Source organism: Lissotriton vulgaris, chromosome 5, assembly GCF_964263255.1.
Source record: "Lissotriton vulgaris chromosome 5, aLisVul1.2, whole genome shotgun sequence".
Classification (NCBI taxonomy): Eukaryota; Metazoa; Chordata; class Amphibia; order Caudata; family Salamandridae; genus Lissotriton; species Lissotriton vulgaris.
Window position 1 is genome coordinate 206211716 of NC_141693.1, and position 18952 is coordinate 206230667.

General features: G+C 44.2%; 1 protein-coding gene across 2 annotated transcripts in view; it reads left to right on the forward strand.

Moving 5' to 3' along the window:
* The window catches only part of TRAF2 (TNF receptor associated factor 2), a 500022-nt gene that overhangs the window by 450812 nt on the left and 30258 nt on the right, over positions 1-18952 (forward strand). For both annotated transcript variants that reach the window (XM_086921177.1, XM_086921176.1), the window contains one exon: positions 3577-3725. In XM_086921177.1, the coding sequence (XP_086777303.1) occupies positions 3577-3725 (149 nt within the window). The remainder of the gene's footprint in view (positions 1-3576; positions 3726-18952) is intronic.

The following is an 18952-nucleotide window of genomic DNA, read 5'->3' on the forward strand; positions in this document are numbered from 1 at the left end:
CTGTTGTTGCCCTTGGGTATTTTTGCATTATACTCAACCACCAGTTTGTTAACTAGTGCTTGCCTAATCTGATAGTTAAGGATGTTTTAGCATTTAAATTCAGCTTACAAGCAAAGTAACCTTTTTGACTAGCGAATAGCCACGTCTATAACCCACAAAATTGGGGTTTAGGTACGCAAATAAATTTTCTCTAATACAATTTTAAGTACCTCAGCCTGCCAGCTGTAACGCAACCCCACTCACCATTGGCTGAAGTTGTGCACCCTCTGTGCACTGGCTAATGTAGACCCACTGCAGTACCCTACAAAGAAGTGAGTGTATTCCTGCAAAAGGTCGGTGGTTCTACTTGGTGCTATCTTTGTGACAGGGCCCACTTTCCGATCCCATCAGGCAGCATTTTGATGAGCACATTTAATGTTGAATAATAACTCGCCAGCCGTATTTCAGAACCTGCACTTTATTTATGATGAGCAGATTTCAGGGGGAGGATGGGAGGGGCAGGGGGTGGATTTTAATGCGCACGCTCATTTTGTCCAACATTAGTATAACATTAAAAAGGCGTTTATAATATAGGAGAGACTGGAATCCGAATCCCTTTATTAAAGCGTGTCTCTGATTTCCATACGGTAGGCGACTTGTGACATCTCTAGTCGCCTGTGAAAAAGAACTGACATAGCTGATCAACTGTAATGCCTTATTACAGCTGAGCTCTGACATCACGCCTGCTGCCAGAGCCAGCGGCAAAGGTGAAAGGGAGGACATGGAGCATTATTAAAGCTGCAATTTAAACATGCAAAAACGAAACCTCGCATTTTCTGAATGAACGATGATCTGTAGAACGGAGACATTTATGGCAACATATATATATTTTGTTTGCATGCGTGCATTAGGAAATGATGGAAAAATATATCATCTCTGTTTCTGTCCATGCATATTGCTTCTGCACTACAACATTTTTAAAAAATCTGACATGTATTAAACTGATTCCAATATCTTTTTGCAAAAAAGTCTAACTGCCCTTTGGTGTGTTTAATTTTGTGGTACAGGTCTGACTTTTATTCATCAGGTCAGCAAACATACTATCGATTTCATATGAAAGTGCAACAACCCAAGGACTTTAAGCAGTGTGTGGGAAGGGTGATGGAGTCACCATATATTATAAGAAATGAAGTACCCTGTGATTTGCATTAAAAGGATATTGGAAGGCACCCCAGAGTACCAAGACCATATGAAGTGAAGGAGAGGCAGGAAGGGAAAGGGAGGCAGACGGAGGGAGGGAGTCAAAGGGAGGGAGAGCGAGAAGGAGGGAGGGAATGGCAGGGATAGAGAGGGAGAGCAAGGGTGAGAGGGAAAGGGAGGGAGACTGAGGGAGGGAAAGGCACGGAGACAGAGGGAGGGGGAGAGGGAGGCAGAGGGAGAAGGAGGGAGGGAGTGGGAGGTAAAGGGAGGGAGAGGGAGGGAGGGAGGCAGAGAGAGGGAGGCAAACAGAGGGAGGCCTCAGAGAGAGGGAGACCTCAGAGAGAGGGAGAGGGAAGGAGAGCGAGGGAGACAGAGGGAATGAGGGAGAGAGAAGGAGAGAGAGGGAGACAGAGTGAGGGAGAGGGAAATAGAGTGAGGGAGAGGGAAATAGAGTGAGGGAGAGGGAAATATAGTGAGGGAGAGGGAAATAGAGTGAGGGAGAGGGAAACAGAGTGAGCGAGAGGGAAACAGAGTGAGCGAGAGGGAAACAGATTGAGCGAGAGGGAAACAGAGTGAGGGAGTGAGACAGTCAAAGAGAGAGAGTGAGACAGAGTGAGAGAGACAGAGTGAGAGAGACAGAGTGAGAGAGACAGAGTGAGAGAGACAGAGTGAGAGAGACAGAGTGAGAGAGACAGAGTGAGAGAGACAGAGTGAGAGAGACAGAGTGAGGGAGACAGAGTGAGGGAGACAGAGTGAGGGAGACAGAGTGAGGGAGACAGAGTGAGGGAGACAGAGTGAGGGAGACAGAGTGAGGGAGACAGAGTGAGGGAGACAGAGTGAGGGAGACAGAGTGAGGGAGACAGAGTGAGGGAGACAGAGTGAGGGAGACAGAGTGAGGGAGACAGAGTGCGAGAGAGAGAGAGAGAGGGAGGGAGAGTGAGAAAGAGAGGGAGGGAGACAGAGAGAGAGATGCGTGTATGCTGGGTCTGGTGGCTCAGTGGACGAAGGCGTCCGCTGCAGGGACCTGTGATCAACCTCATGGTTGCAGTTTTTTTTGTTGCTCTAGCCCCGCCCCCTTCCCCACTGACCCCGCCCCCTTCCCCACTGACCCCACCCCCACCGGTGCGGCCCTCGGACACAAACCACACTGTAAATTTGTCCCCCGAGAAAAAGTTTGTGAGTACCCATGTTCTAAGGTAAGGAATCTATCATTACTAATGTTTCTTACAGATATTTTATTACTGAAGGTAAGTAACTTGTTCGTTACCACCGCATCTACATATCCTCAATAAAGAGGTTCAGTCTCTCCTACTAAAGGGAGCCATAGAGCCGTATCGCTACAATATCAAGGGTCGGGCGTGTACTCCCTATATTTTCTAATACCCAAAAAGGGCGGCTCTCTCAGACCCATACTGGACCTCGAGAACTAAATCATTACATACAATCAGATAATTTTCACATGGTGACACTTAAACAAGTGCCCCCACTTCTACAGCAAGATCACTTTATGTCTACTCTAGACTTAAAGGACACATTTTCCCATACATCTAGCTCATCGCAAATATCTCAGATTTGTGATAGCGGGGCAGCATTACCAGTAGAAAGTGCTCCCATTTGAAATCATCACTGCTCCCAGAGTATTCACCAAATGCCTAGCAGTCGTCTCTGCTCACCTACGATGACCGCACATTCAGGACTTCCCATACTTGGACGACTGGCTCATCAAAGCCAGCACTTACCTAAAGTATGTCCAGCACACTCAAATAACACTCCAGCTACTGCATCGACTGGGGTTTACAGTAAGTGTGGTAAAGTCTCATCTCCAACCTTTCACTACACAAACCTATCTGGGAGCTACGTTAGATACTCAAACAGCTCTAGCTTGTCCCAATGCAGCCAGAATTCGCAATATTCAGGATATAGTCGCTCAGTTTCAGCCCAACCACTCATTACCAGCTCAAGTTTTCATGCAACCGCTGGTTATGATGGTGTCTTGCATCATGATTGTTCCTCTTGCAAGTCTTCACATGCTTCCCCTTCAACAATGCTTAGCGAGTCAGTGGAACCAGTCGCAGGGCCAATTAACTGATCTAGTGTTGGTAAACGCCCGCACCCTTTGCTCTGCAGTGGTGGAACCCACACAAGCTGTCCAGATGTGACCCGTGATGATATGGTGAGGAGGCCTTTGGGATGCATTGTGTTTTTTCACATTGATGGCTATCATTTGTGTTTTTCCATTAACTAGTAGTAATGTTACATAACATTCATTAGGAGAGTATACGTAACAGGCAAGTAAGTTCTTTTCAAATAGAAGGACATTAGATTAGATGAACCAGATTATGGGCACCAATATTTTCCTTTTTTTTCCATTGAATGTAAATTGCATTCGTCTCCTAGCATTCTATACAAGCAAATATGGCTACAAGATGTGCCTACGCATCTACTTGAATGGTGATGGAACAGGTCGAGGAACACACCTCTCCCTCTTCTTTGTTGTGATGAAAGGACAGAGTGACGCCCTCTTACGCTGGCCATTTAACCAAAAGGTGAGTCTATAGGATGCTTTTGTCTGCCACTTCTTTAGGCCACTAAGGAGGAATTGGGGAAAGTAGGGGGTAATGAATATATTTGTTTATCTTATTTAATTATTTTAATCAATCAAACATTAAATACATTTGATTTAATTTGCCCCTTTTTTATGTCTTGTTGGGGGTGTATTATTGCTCCCCCTGCCTTTCTGTGCACAAGAAAGGTGGAATCCATATTGCATATATGAAATCTAAAATTGTAGAATTTCTGATATGCCCAAAAATGTAGTGTCTGACCTGCCAAAATGCATTGGACTTCATGGGAAAGTATGGCAATAGAAGAAAATAAATACATTATTGATCAATAAATAAATGTGAATGTCATGTGAAAGGGTAATGTCGTTTGTCTTATATTTATGCAATTTAGGACAAAGTTAGACTACATATTTAATTGAATGTATTTGATGTAGGTGTCGATGGCTCATTCGTTTTTACCACAGACTAATGATATAACTATTTGTTTATAACATTGTTTATAACACCTTTTTGATGTATTTCATGGTAGCGTACAGGTGAGAAGATTTCAAAACCTACACAATTATAACAAGATACTTAGAAAAGCATCTATTTGTGCACTCAGTTTAACAGGATGACAGTCACATTTGATTTGGGGGATGAGCTGCTGAAAGGTCAAGGTTTTTTTCTTTTTATTGGGAGAGGTCAGAGGCTCACATAAACATCCTAGAAATCTTTCAATTGTGTTAAGCGTAGAAGTTCACGGTAAATTATTTGGAGGGCAAGGGTGACATTTATTTTCGGTGTTAGCATGAGAACGTTTTTCGCTTCAGCTTTAAAGCTTCTGAAGGAAAGAGGTAGGATTTATTGTCTGTTGTTGCATTGATGATGTTCTAAAATTAAATGTTTGAAATAATTATTTTAGGAATGTTTTAATTTGTCTGAAGTATGACTAGAAAAACAATGTCTATGACCATGAAAAAGTGACATGTACCAATGAATCGATCAATCATGGACCTAGGTAATTCCTATGTCTTACATATATTAGAACTGATCGTCCTTCTGTCAAGGAACTGTCACGCACCCCGTCTTCAGTTAATATTGTGTGCTTTTATTTAATTATTGCCACAGCAATCAAGGCCTGCACATGATTCAATCTATGGTGTAGGCTCCATTGACGAATCTTTGCAAACATGCATGAAAGTTGCTAAATAATCTTTACAAAGGCAACACTGATTTTCTTGCATTTTAGCACTACAGCGAGATAATCTAAATGTAATTAGTGAGAGCAATAAAAACATTAGCAAACATTTGTGAATTAAATCTTTTGATATTGGTATAAAATAATATTGAGCAATATTCATTAATTATTTATTTTAAATGATTTTGTATTGGGTTTTTGCATACATAGTTATAACCGTAACATCAATGAACCCAGGAATAAGAAGAGCATCTGGTAGTTACATTACACTGATGGTACACTGCATTCGAAATCCCATTAAAGAATTATAGGCAAAAGATAATAAATACATGAGATATGAAAGCAACACATAGTCCCCGGAATCATGGTTAGTTCGTTTGTAAATTTATGCTAATTAAAGAAAAACGGACTCATTAAAGCCAAGCACAATCACATAATGATAATGCCTACGATTTTGTGTCATACCTTTGTAGTCTGGTGGTCTCTATGTAGGTATAGCAAGGGTTATATTCTCGTGGGGAAGAAAAATGGTCCTGTAATGACAGCACCCCCAAATAATCCAGGGGAGATGCGATGAGGTAAAAAAAGAAGTCTAAATGGTAGGGGGATGGGAATGGAGGTAGAACTGTGGAAATGGACGAGGAGAGAGGAAATCAACCAATAAAGAGCACGTGCAGTAACAATTGAGCTTATTCGAGCAGATGTTGTGGGTAGTGGCGGGCTGAAGGCTGACGTGGATAGCGAGAGTGGACCCTGAAGGTCAAGGGGGTGGGGAGGGGGAGGATCATCGGCTGGGAGATGTTTGAATTGCTGCAGCATAGTGTCCCAGGCAGAGGCTATGGGACATCTATGTTAGAGAAATATTCATTATACAGTTTTCTATTATGCAGTCCAAACATTTTTGTATTAAAGTCCTCAGTTTAATTTAAATGTGAAATTACTTCTTCATGCCTGCCAAGTATCGCGCATCGGGTGTGACACTCACGCATTTCAGTGCGGTGTTCCGCATCACCGCACTGTAATGCATTGTCACTCATTTTGCAGACTCGCAAACTTGCGCCACCGGCGGTGCCTGTGCACGGCTCCTGCTGCTCCCGACTCGAGTCCGAGAGAAGTGCTGCCTGTAACCAGTGCCAGCAGCTCCTCAAGTTCATAAATAGTTAAGTGTAGTGAATGAAATGATGAATGGCCAGGTAGTTGCTTGAAGCTCTTTATTTCAAGTAAGATGTACAGGAGGAAAACCCCACCAGGAGCAGGATGGTCACTGCTCAGCCCTCTCTCATCAACTGTCATTCCACATCCACACCAGGCACACTAACATTCAACATTAAGCATGATGGCTGTTCTCAGCTGCGGGCTGAGTGAGAGCACAGCAGCGCGCTAAGCGGCTACAATGTAACGGTTACAATCGAATCCTCGGTGCTGGCGCTGTAATTTCCTGCCGTTTGCACACAGTTGCAATTAATTAAGGGTGGGAGGGGGGCCGCTCTCAGGACGATGCTGTAACTGGCTGAGACAGCCACAGGCTAGAATCTTGATGTGACACTAACTTGGTCAGGTCTTGCCGTTAGTCTGCGTCACGTCCGGAGGAAGTAATGTAAGAGTGCACACATTGTGAGGCAGAAGCGGCGGGCCACTTAAATCGAGTGGGAGTCCTCGCTGTCGTGCCGTGCTGCACTGCTATCTTTGTGCGCAGCTGGGCGCCGTAAATTAAAACCACGTTGTTGGCCAGCCGAGAGAGGTCACTGTCGGAGACTGTTTCAGTGACCATGACCCCCCGAACAGTACCTGGTCAGGGAGACGAACAGACGTTTCAGCGCGGCAGGCAGGACTCTGTCACTGCCTGGACTCAGTCACCAAGGAGCCTCGGGGAAAACCGAATTCTCGTGATTGCGAGTCTTGCGTTGCGTGAGCCTGCCCTCGTAAGTTTTATGGTGAAGTAAGTGAGTCTCTAGTCAGAGTTATTTATGGGTGCAGTGCAATATAGTGTGTGTTAAATAATTCCTTTAAAGGCCGCGCGCGAGCACGCAGCAGTCTGCAGTCAGTGGGTGCCGGGCGTGTTACAGTACTGTTGCTCATAAGCCCTACATTGAACGTCAGCGAGCACAATGTGCATCGAGTTTTAGGTGCTCTTACGCAGAGTTCTGTCCGTGCCTCTCTGGTCGGTCTCGATGAGCACCTGGATTGTTCTATCCTCAGCCTGTAAGCACTACAGGGACAGCTCTCGTAATCCGTACTTCTCTACAGACCATCTCCTCTACATCATTCTCGGACTGTATACACTTACCTGGTTGATAGACATTTTCAATTTGGTGAAATAATATTAAAATATCACATTTGGAGTGCGGTAATATGTTATATGAGAAGACATGCGCATCCCAGTATCTAAGTGATGCTATATTTGAACAATGTGTACCATTATATTTTCACAGTTTCGAATTATTGTAAAGGTTTCATACTCATTTCATCTACATTAGCATGTTGATTTGCCCAGCTGGGATAATGATTCGATTCGGCAAGGGCCATAGGTCCTGGGGGTCAGTGTCATGAGGTGCTTAGAAGCACATTCACACCTGTAGCACAAGGCTGCACCTGTGCCTGCAGCCTGGGCGTCTTCTTACAAGTGTAAGAGGCATGGTAGGGCAGACGGAGCACCTCAGAAGCCAGGAAGGGCTACAGATCTTGGGTGCAGTAGTGTGTTTAGAAGCAGAGCGCCTTGCACATTCACACATGTGGCAAGACCCTACATTAATTCGAAAGTGTGTCTGTAGCCTGGGTGTCCATATATATATATATATAGCAAAAACAAGGACCCCCTGATAAGGATACAGTTCCTGGGTCAGGGCAATTAAATTATAGGAAATAAAGCACCCAGGCAACAAATGTACACTGGAAAAGTATCAAACGAAAAAATAAATAATAAGTAAAGAGGCACTGAAATTAGCACAGAGACTTCAATTTAATAAATTGTATAAAAATATCATGAACAAATTCATTGACATATGGGTTAAAAAAGCAATAAAAAAGTGTTTCTTAGTTAATATAATACAAATGTATATTCTTTGTTTCTATAGTCGAGTGATACAATATGGAGATGGTTATGTCTACGCGTTTCGACACAGTAAAAGTGTCTTCCTCAGGACACTACCATCTTGTCACTTGTATTGTATCTTCCGATAATATAGAATGGATTAATCCAGGTGAGTATGGTCAGAAACTCATACCAGGTTTTCTTTCTCTGAGGTACAGCTACTCCATGGTTTGCGTGCTCCTTATGCTGTTGAATTTCATTACAAGGAGTCATGGTATCAACGTTTATCTAAAATGAAAGCCGCGTTGTGAATCAGTACAGCGTGGCCGAAGCCGGAGTGGGTAGAGATGTCCTATTGCTACAGATGGATGGCTGTTAGAAAAGCTGCGTAGTTAACATGGGCGGCGTGTTTTAACGTTGAATCTATTACGAAATCGATCGCCACTCGTGTTTTCAGATGCGGCCGTGCATGCGTATCGCACAAAGATTCTAGGTCGGAATGTAGTCCTAAAGCTTGCATATGAGTGGTAACGCTGCTCTGATAGCGGTTTAGATGTCGAATAATGCAAGTAGAGGAGATTTTTTATATAGATGCCGTTACAAACAATGATCTGTTTCGAAGGAGCCGCGTGGTTAATCGGAGCAGTATGGAGTGTCGTGTCGTCTGTTACCTCATGAAGAGATTCAAAAAACCTGGGTGTCCTCCTTGTGAGTGAGAGAGTCACGATAGGGTGGAGGGAGTGCCCCAGAACACAGGGAGGGCTGGAGATTCTGGGGGGCACTGGTGCAGGTGCTTAGAAGCCGATCTCCTCATGCTTTCACACCTAAGTGACCTTCAATTTTTGATACTTTGCAACAGTTTTAAGAACTTCTTAGAGTTTCTCCTAGCTCAAATGAGTTTAATTTCGAATATTTATATATTTCCCTCATCTTCATTGTTTGATTTTGATCATGCAAAAGTGTCACTCATAGTCGATGAAATGTCACTCAAAATTGCACTGAAATTATGAACATGTCACACATAGCAATTTGAAACCTTGGCAGGTATGCTTTTTCCTACCATTTTATAGACAGCTTATGTTTGGCCACAGAGCTAAAAGATTCTGCTACCTATTATTCTTTAGAAATTCCTGCAATAGACGATATCCTAAAGTATGTTCAGTTGGCCCACGGAAAATATAAGCAGCAAGAGCGAAATTGTGACATTAACCTGTAGGATTACTATTGCAAATTAAAATCTAATCTGACTCTGAGAATTAGACTGTGAAAGCCTAAAAAATAATGTGAAAGTTGTACTCTGAATGAAATCCATAAATATCACTAACCTTTCAGGGAATGCAACCAACCTATATACAAGGGATGGTACACACTTGACAAAACACCTAATAAAATGGGTTAAGTACCAGAGGAGTGCAGATTGCTTTTAAATTGTTTTAGGGCTGATATTGATAGATTTATTTGGACTCTTCAAGACGGATGATTACTTATGTAAGGATCACTCATGATTCCACAAATCCAAATAGTTGTATTTGTTTGCTTTTTTCATCACAATTTCGCATATGTACGATACCACAAATCCCCTCTCAAGAAGCGAAACCGTGCTGCAGAAAGTGAAGATGTTGGGAACCCAACCTGGGTGCAATCTAACCCTCGTAGATTTTTGTCTGCCATACCTGCTTTATAAAGGCAGATTAAGAGGGGTACAAACATTCCCCCATATTTAAAGCCAAAGTTCTTGAGGATCCTATTCCACGGATTATCATTACAGGCCAGCTTTACATTGACACACGTACCATAATACAATACCTAGAGCACGCACCCTGCCAGAAAAGAGTGTCATCAATTCAACGTACTCTACCTTACTGCAGAATATCTTGCATTCAAGTTCTTTCAGCCAGACTTACCAAACAGAGAGGTGTTGTTCCAGATGAACAACATAGCACTTGTGTTTTATTTAATCCAGCAAGGAGGAACCTGCTTGAAGAGATCTTAGTTGTTCTGGACTCAATACATCAAGTTAGACCAGTAAAATAAGTAAGGCATGTACCATCCTCCTAGCTCCTCCACACCTACTACTTAACACGTGGACTACTTTCATACCCAGACTGTATTTAAACAATATTAATTTCATCCCTACCTGTGATATCTCACACCCAGTACCCTCATTCCACAGTACTGTTCTGTACTCCACCTTGAGGTGTAAATATCCCTCTTGTTGTTAGTAGCTTTAATAAGCTTATGTGCGAGGGGGGAAAAAGCAGTGGTCTTTATTCGATGCAGCATTCTGTTCCTTGTTTCTTAATAATCTTCCTTTTTTAAGCACTGTAATTGCAAGAGGTTTAGATATTTTGCTTTTAAAAATAGAATATTTTTTCAAATGAAAGAGGTGATAGTGTGGAAATGAAAAACAATATACCGACATCTCCTTTCCAGCTCACAAGAATAGGTTTGGGATCGTCGCATCTCACTTGTGCAGATAGTCTGTCAAAAGGTGGGTTGGAGTTAATTGTTAGAAATGTATTCCACTTCCTTTGGTTCATTCATCTAACCAGCATTGGCAAAGCCATTAGGTCTCCCTTTGGGGCCCTGTTGACTTTGGTAATGGTTATTAGCGATGCAGTATAAAATCCCTGATGCAGCATTCATAAAGAAGAATTTTAAAAAAAAACTAACACACACCTGCCTTCTTCATTTTGGAGATGCATGCACCATATATGCGCGCACCTACAAAATGAGGTGGACATTTTTTTTCTCGTTTTAGTTACCAATCCAAGTTGGATCTGTAAATAAAAAGGGAAAAACTGGTAAAAGCTTTTATTTTATTTTTCAAAGCAGCGTCAGGGAAAGTAACATTGGACTAGTATGGGTTGAAGCAATACTGGGACAGAGTTGGGAAAGCAGTACAGGGCGCAAGAGGGGACAAAGAAAAGCAACTGGTTGGAAAGAAGCTTGGAACTTTGGGGGCGAAAGTAATGCGGGGGAGAAGCACACATGGGCGAGCGCACCACAGAGGTTTGGGAGGGGGAGAAGCACACTGATGGGAGAGAACAACATGGAGCACCGGGGTGCGGAAGCGGAGCACACTAAGGAGATTTATGCTAAACACATGCACTCTCATGAAGTGCTTAAGACCAAAGAAAAGGAAAATGCTACTTACCCTGTATGCATCTGTTCTAAGCATTCAGTGCTGTAGAGTCACATGCTTACTGTACTCAAGCCATTAAGTGTTGACTTTAAGGTTTGCAAGTTGCCTTACTTAAAAGAAGTCAGTGAATTCACAAGACGCTGTGTGACTACCCGTTTTGGTGTACATTGGGCTTGAGCACCGAATCCATGTTAGATTGTTTTGCACAGTGGGCGAGAGTATATAAGGAGGGTGAAAATATATATGTTGCCTGACGCCCAATGTGCAGTGAAAATGTAGCAAGCCAGAGACCTGCAAGAGAAAAGCTTCGCGGGAGGAGGGCGGGAAATTGTGAATTAAAAGCACTACACTTTACAAACAGACTACACTTTACGAACAGATGTTTACCGGATACGTAGCATTTTCCTTTCATAGCACTTGTAGTTGGGGATACACATGCTTAGCTTAGACTGTAAAACAGTGCCCTCCAGTAGTAGTGGCTAGCGTGTGGATGTTGCTGATGCTTGGAACAAGGTCCTTAACACCATCTATCCCATCATGGCTGTTGACGGGTTAAGATGTTCACATAGTAGTGCTCTGCAAAGGTGTGTGGTGTTGACTAAGTGGCTGCCATGCAAATATCCACTAGTGGGATGTTACCTATGAAGGCACTGGCTGCTAATTTCTTACGAGTGGCGTGTGCCCTGGTAGAGCAGGTAGGACTCCATTCACTTTGTGGTAGCAAGCTGGTATGCATTTGACTAGCCAGCTATCCGTACCTGCCTTAGTGATGGGGTGCCCTCTGTGTGATTTTGGAAAGGCATATAAGAGCTGATCAAATTTGCAGAAATGCTTGCTTCTGTCAATGTAATATATAACATCTCTTTTCACATTGAATGTTAGCTATGTCGTTTCTGCAACAGAGTCTAGTTGCAAGAAGAAGGCTGGGATTTCTGTGGTTTGGTTAAGGTGGAAGGGTGACACCACTTGAACAACCCTGTAGTTGTACACTTGTATGAAGGGCTCTTGTATGGTGAGCCCTTGCCCTTCACTAATCCCTCTGAGAGAAGAATTGGCCATCAGGAATGCCAAATACAGGAAAGGAACTTATGGGGAATGGATGTAGAGTTTGAAAGGGTGGTGCTGTGAGTCTGGTGAGAACTACGTAGAACTTCAATAAGGAAGCAGGAGGCACTCGTGGAGGGGGGTGGGTATAACCATCATAAGCTCCACGAAGACCTTAACAACCAGAATTCTAATGCGACATGAGTTTTCCTTATTCTGCAAGTTGGTAGTAACAGCAGCCAAGTGCAGGAGACCCCCACTTGGTGTCTCTGTGAGAGTGACCATGACAGCCGATAATGTTGTGCACAGTAGACTTTAAAGTATTCTGGTTCTTTGAAATAAAGTGGTGAACTCATCTTTCCCATTTTACGGTATAACAGGTCCATGATTTGGGCTCTCAGACTTACTTTAAGATAGCCATACACTCATGGGGACGACATGGATACCTGAATTCTAGGAACTCAACTTCCAGATCGTTGTGACCAATGCATGTGAAGTGAGTGCAGGAGATGCATGCAGAACCTTGTGTTGAGAATAATGGCGATACACAAGGCAGTCATTCCTAAAAGGGTCATTACTGTTCTTACTGTGAGTCCTGCACAGAACCTCGTAAGAGATGGATATGCAGCATTTTTGTAGCTTGGACTTGATGGCCTTTATGATGAACTCCAACCTGTGGAGCAGGAACACCCCTGTCATTGTGTGATCTGGGCACTGCCGCCACTGTTGATCAGCCAGTCATCGATATAGGGAAAGACCATTATGCCCATCCTTCGCAAATGCGTGGTCACCACTGCTAGGTACTTTGTAAACCCTCTTGGAACCCTGGTGGCCCTGAAAGAAAGTACTTTGAATTAGTAGCGTTGTCCACTTGCCACAAAGCAAAGGTACCACGGGTGAGCAGGGTGGATTTGTATGGAGAGAAAGGTATCCATGAGATCGAGCTCCGTCATGTGCTCACCCTACTGAAGGAGAGGGATATGACACCCAGCAGAGTTGTTATGCAAATATGTTCTGAAAGAGTGTAGTAGTTGAAAGGCCTCAGGTTGAGGATTAGCCTGAGGGAGACTTTCTTTTTGAGGATAAGAAAGTAGAGGTAGTAGACACTGCTGCTTTGATATTGTGGATGCACCCTTTCATTGGCACCCTTTTGTAGGAGGATGTCCACTTTTTCCTGAAGGAGGGAAGAGATGTTCTTTGCTGAGAGTGTGTGTACGGGGGATGTTGGGAGGGGTTGTGTATAGTTCGAGGCAATATCCGTGCTAGACCACCTATAGAACCCACTGGTCAGAGGTGATTTCCTCCCAAAGGCAAGAGATGATGGGGGGGGGACTAGTGTGCACATTTTTTAGTATGTCTTCAAAGAAACCCACTGAATTCAAGCCTTGATGAGCCTATCGATGACAGATGTCAGTGACAGACCCCCACTTGGTGTCTCTGTGAGAATGACCACAACTCAGTGACTTGCACAGAGTGTCAGACCATTAACTTCAAGACCTTCCCCGAGCAGGCCATAGAGCTCTTGGCTGCTCGCCATGTCACTCTGAGTCGCTCCAGGTCCCGTTCACAAGGGAGGTCTCAAGACCACTCCTGGAGTCCCATGCATCAATCCTTGTCGCTATCTAGAACTTCTTCTAGTAAGTCGTATAAAAAGTTGTTGAATTCTTCTTCAACTTCTCTGCGTTTCTTCCACTCTTCAAATGACATGAGGGAAGGATGCTACAAATCCAGGCCCCACCCACAGGCACGGTTAAAATCAAATAAAAAATCTAATTCCTACGCATTTGTAGTCTGACCCCAGGTCCACTCCGTGCTTCTCAGAGCTTTCCGGAGCCAACTCCATGAATTTGCAAGGCCATGAGCCTAATCTTTGGGGTGGCCAAACCCCATTGGAGCACATTCGAGCCCCTATGGTTTGGGAGGGCCTTTGACTGGAGCTCCTCCAGCTGGTCTACTCTGGCAGCACTCCGCTCCTCAGGATTCATTGGTCGATCCGGTACCTTCTATGGGGACTGTTCCAGTCGTGCTGTTCTTGGTGCCACCAACAGCAATTGGCTGTGCCGAACCTATTTTGATTTCGCGACTCCTTGTTACGGAGCCGGAACGGCGTCACACAATGTCTGCTCCAGCGCAAACCAAGCACAGACTGCCTGAATTGGAGCCAGAACTCTATTTCCCTCAAGGGCCCACTGAGGAACCTGAATGGAGAAGGGTATGAGGACCCTAAGGCTATTCCAACCCTCTAGCAGAGTCCATGGCGATAACAACTGGACCCAGAATTTGGATGACGTCAGTGGTCTGGACACTTCACCATACACTGGCCTCCTCTCTCCTTCCACAGCAGCTACAAAGGAAAGTGCTTCTTTGCGATGGTGGTCCTGAGGTCATGGACCTAAACCTGCTCGTGGATGAGGTCAAGACTAACGTCCTGACAGAGGTGTCTCATCCTGGGGTATCCTCTGAACCTTAACTACCATTTAATGAAGCCCTCACAAATGTCTTACTCGGGGCTTAGCCAAGTCCTGCACTGTCACTCCTTTGCTCAGGACCATTGCTTTCAGCCATCACTCCTCTTCTGAGGACCCAGCCTGCCTCTCCCAGGACCCCATCTTCCTCTCCCAGGATCCCACCTCTGAGAACCTTGTGGTTTAGGTCTCAACCTCCAGGATAAATCCCAGCACTTTACCTTCCACACCACTCGATGGGAAATCCAACAGGCTAGATGCCTTCATAGGAACATTTTCTCTTCCATCAGCCAGACACTGCAGTCTGTGCTTATTGGGCCATTATTCCCATGCAGTGTGGGATTCGGTTTAACAAATGCTGCCTAAAGTCCGCAAAGATGCTGTAATGGCTGGATTTCCTGTCTAGATGGGGTCAGCCCCCAGGGGCCCCTGTGACCCAGCCAAAACGTACTCACCTTCCCTTCTTAGATCGTATTCACAATGAGTAGCTATACAGATAAATATACAGATTGCACCTAAGAATGGGGAATGACAATATACATATATGGATCTTCTATAATATCTTATTCACATCAGTTGGCCTCGCGGTCGCCCCGACCCAGACCGTTCTACCCTAGGGCAGATCTGACACACAATCCGGCGTGTCTACACACGGGCCTGCAGAACCCAATGCTCCCTTTTCCAAAGCGTTCGCGATCCTGCGAAACATACACGTCAGTATCCCCCCTGACGCTCTCATTTAGTCTTATACCACAATCCGGTGGCTTTACACGGCGGTGTCCCTCCCGCCGTTCTCATTAACGCCACATATCAACGACGACCACATTCCTATGAAACATTATTAGGATGATATCTCAGCAATCTACTCAGGATAAAACTAAAATAATAACTTTGGATATGGATTCAGATTGTATAATGTACTCCGTGCTCATAACATCTAAGGTCCACTCACTCCCTCTTTATTTGGCCACCATTCGTCTGATCGGGATTTCTCATCCGTTCGTCTAAACAATGCTCAACTAGGAGTCTCATTTACCAAGATCGAACACAAGCACCAGGTACACGATAATTCTATATGAATTAGGGTATTTATTGACAATAAACATAAATCACATTACTATGCAGCATTACATTTGCAAAGGGAATAAAAGATAAAGATTAGAGTGCACGCACTATAAGAGTCGGTCGGACATCACCTGGTTAATGGGAAATCGGGACTCGGCAGTCATCTAGGCTCCTGTCTCGTCTCTGGGTCCTGGCTCGCCTTGCAGTCACCCTCAGCCGTCACAAGTACACGTCTGCACAGTTAGGCTCAAACTCGTCTGCTCTTCCTCAGGACCTCGGAACCTTGCTGTTAATTAGCTACCGTCTCTCTCTCTCTCTGCATTAGTGCGCTCCGCGCCACTTCTCGTTCAGTCTGTTTTCAGAGAGTCTCGGTCTTAAATCTTTCTCCGACTTCAAAGATGGCGACTTGTCCACCATGAAAGTGAATAATAGCAGAGATGCTAACGGCTAGATGCCGCCTACGGACTAACTGACTGAAAGACTAACACCTTCGCTAATATCAAAGCCCGTTCCTTCATGGAAATTCACGGCCAGTAACCTGCCGCCCACCAAATTCTTGTACCTCCCCGTACCAAGGACACTTTCCCAGCCGGCCGGCCTGAAGTTGTGTCTTCGGAGTGGAGAAAAATACATTCCTTCGATAAGGGTCAGCCTGAACCGGTTCTCTCCAAGCGAACAACAGCTTGAAACTAAAACATTACATTTCACCTAGAAAGCCTTCTCGAGCTACCGGGCAGAAAGCAAAATGGAGTCTGTCTCGTTTAAGGCCTACGGAGCCCATAATATGCATAGCTCCATGAGAAACAGATCGGCATGTTAGCAAATGAGTAAATCATGACTAATACTTATATATCTAACCCCTCACTTAAATTCATAAGCCTTACTCTAAGGGAAATGGCACGAAAATGCCCTTATATCTGTAAGACAGGGTCCCTGTCTATCGGCCTAATCCCTATGCTACGAGGGTGATAGGCTGGAGTCACTCTCCATCATTCTCCTTCTCCAGGGAGCTGGCAAAAAGACAGCCATAACATTACACCCCTTGACTCCAGTCTATTAACCAGCAACTAAATGGAACTAACGTCAGTAGATGAATAATATGAAACAAAACTAACTGATCTACGATTCTTCGTAAGTCTAAAAAATTGTAGCAGGGAAGGGATACACTGAATAAAGCAACAAATCGCTATAAGGATGCAGACAATAATAATAACCCCTCCCAAAATTTGTCGTAAAAAATGCATGTCAGGGAGCCAATTAAAAAGCCAGTCAAAGAAACCCTGATCTATGTGTTCTCTAATTTCTGCAGTCAAGTCGTGGAGTTTATTAATATGGGATTGGATATCTTTAGAATGGTCAGACAAATTAAAACAGCATAGACCTTCAAAATCAGAGCATTCATGCCCGTGTTTTAGCAACAAATAATCGATAGCGGCACGATTCTGCAAAATAGCTCTACGTTCACCTTGGGAATCTAATAATAAATCGGACAGAACAGTAGAAGTTTGGTTGATCGATTTGACCATCCAGCAGGCCATTTTGCCGATTGTTTTGGCATTATAAACGGCCAATGCAGGAACACCAATAATGGAAAAAGCTAAACCAAGATATTCTGATCTGGAATAAAGATGAACAGAGGAATCACAATCTTCATGCAATGACATAGAATCTCGAACAATACGGGAATGTGAAGGAGGATGTGAAGAAAACATCAGCAAACTTAATCTAGTGATGGCACATGGGCCACCAGAAATATTCGCAGGAATATAGGGCCAGGATGAATTCCCGCATGAAAAGAGCCATCCAGCCGGTAACAACATCGAACGATAATGGCTAGTGGCGACAACTAAACTTTTGCAAGTCATATTGTTCTTCACTGAAAAACATGAATTAGGAAGTCTTTTCATACATAACAAACGCTGGTGAAATGAAAAAGTAGTAGCGGCTTGGAGTTTCAACCGCAAACATTCAGAGATGGCTTTAGGATTACAGGTCATCATGAAGCAAAGGTCACCAGGGGTAATGTTAAAAGTAGTGATTCTGGAATTAAGTAGGACATCCTGGTCTGGAAGAAGAGTACATGAGGGACAATACTCATGGGCCAAGAAGTCGCCCAAAATGACATTAGGTCGGGCACTGGATATATTAAATACATGACGAAGTGTATCAGTAGATGCAGGGACAGCAACCAAACAGGTTGATAAAATGTCAGTGACGGACTTCATGGGTGTAAGGCAAAAATGCGGAGAGTTCGTCACTCGCTTCGCGAGTGTGATCCAAAAATTGGAGGACTTCTGCCACGCGGACCGCGCGGCTCTTGTTATCCCATCACTCGGCGTCGGTAGATGCTCTCCTCTCCCGGCGTAGCAAGCCAAAAGGAGTCCAACGACGACACATCCTGCAGCAGCAGTCCAAAGAATGGTCTGAAAGAATACAAACACAGGCCTTAATCATTCTCGTAAGTAACATTTATCAGCTGGGACAGCTTCCCAGCCATCTTGCCCTGGCTTCATCACCAAAACGGTGTTGTCATGACCGGTCGCAATAATATCAGCCTGTTCAGGAGGATTTTTAGGCGATTGCACCCATATTTTAGCTCCAGGAAGATCAGAGGATCCGAAGCCTTTTTGTCCTCGCACAGTTAGCAACGTTGGGGCAGAGCCTTTTTTGATCTCACCACTGAAGACAGGCATAATCAGTAACTGAGCAACACGGTCAGACTTTTTGATAAACAAATCCGTCTCACTGCTATTAAGCAAGAGAACCTTAATCTCTCCCTGATAATCACTGTCGATCACTCCTCCGAGTACTTGAACACCTTTCAGGGCCAGGCCAGATCTAGGGGCAATTAATCCAAAACTACCGGCAGGTATAGAGACACCTATGCCAGTTTCAACAATGATTCGATCCTTTCCTGGGAAATGTGCATCATTTAAAGCATGCAGGTCGAGGCCTGCGGAACCTGGGGTTGCTCTACATGGAGCCAAAGCACCGGGGGTAATTTCCCAATAAGTGACAGTACTTCCAACAGAATTAGGTTTCGCATCAACATGTGGAGGAAACAAACGCATCAAAGGAGATTCAGCATGCAACAAAGGACGATTATTCAGTATTAACAAGGCTTGAAGTAAGACATCTCTCCACTGGCTGTAACGGTCATCAGTCAACTTGCGCAACTGTTCTTTCAACAAACCGTTCATTCTCTCAATCAGTCCCGAAGCTTGTGGATAATATGGAATATGAAACACCCAATCGATATTGTTCTCCATACAGAATTCC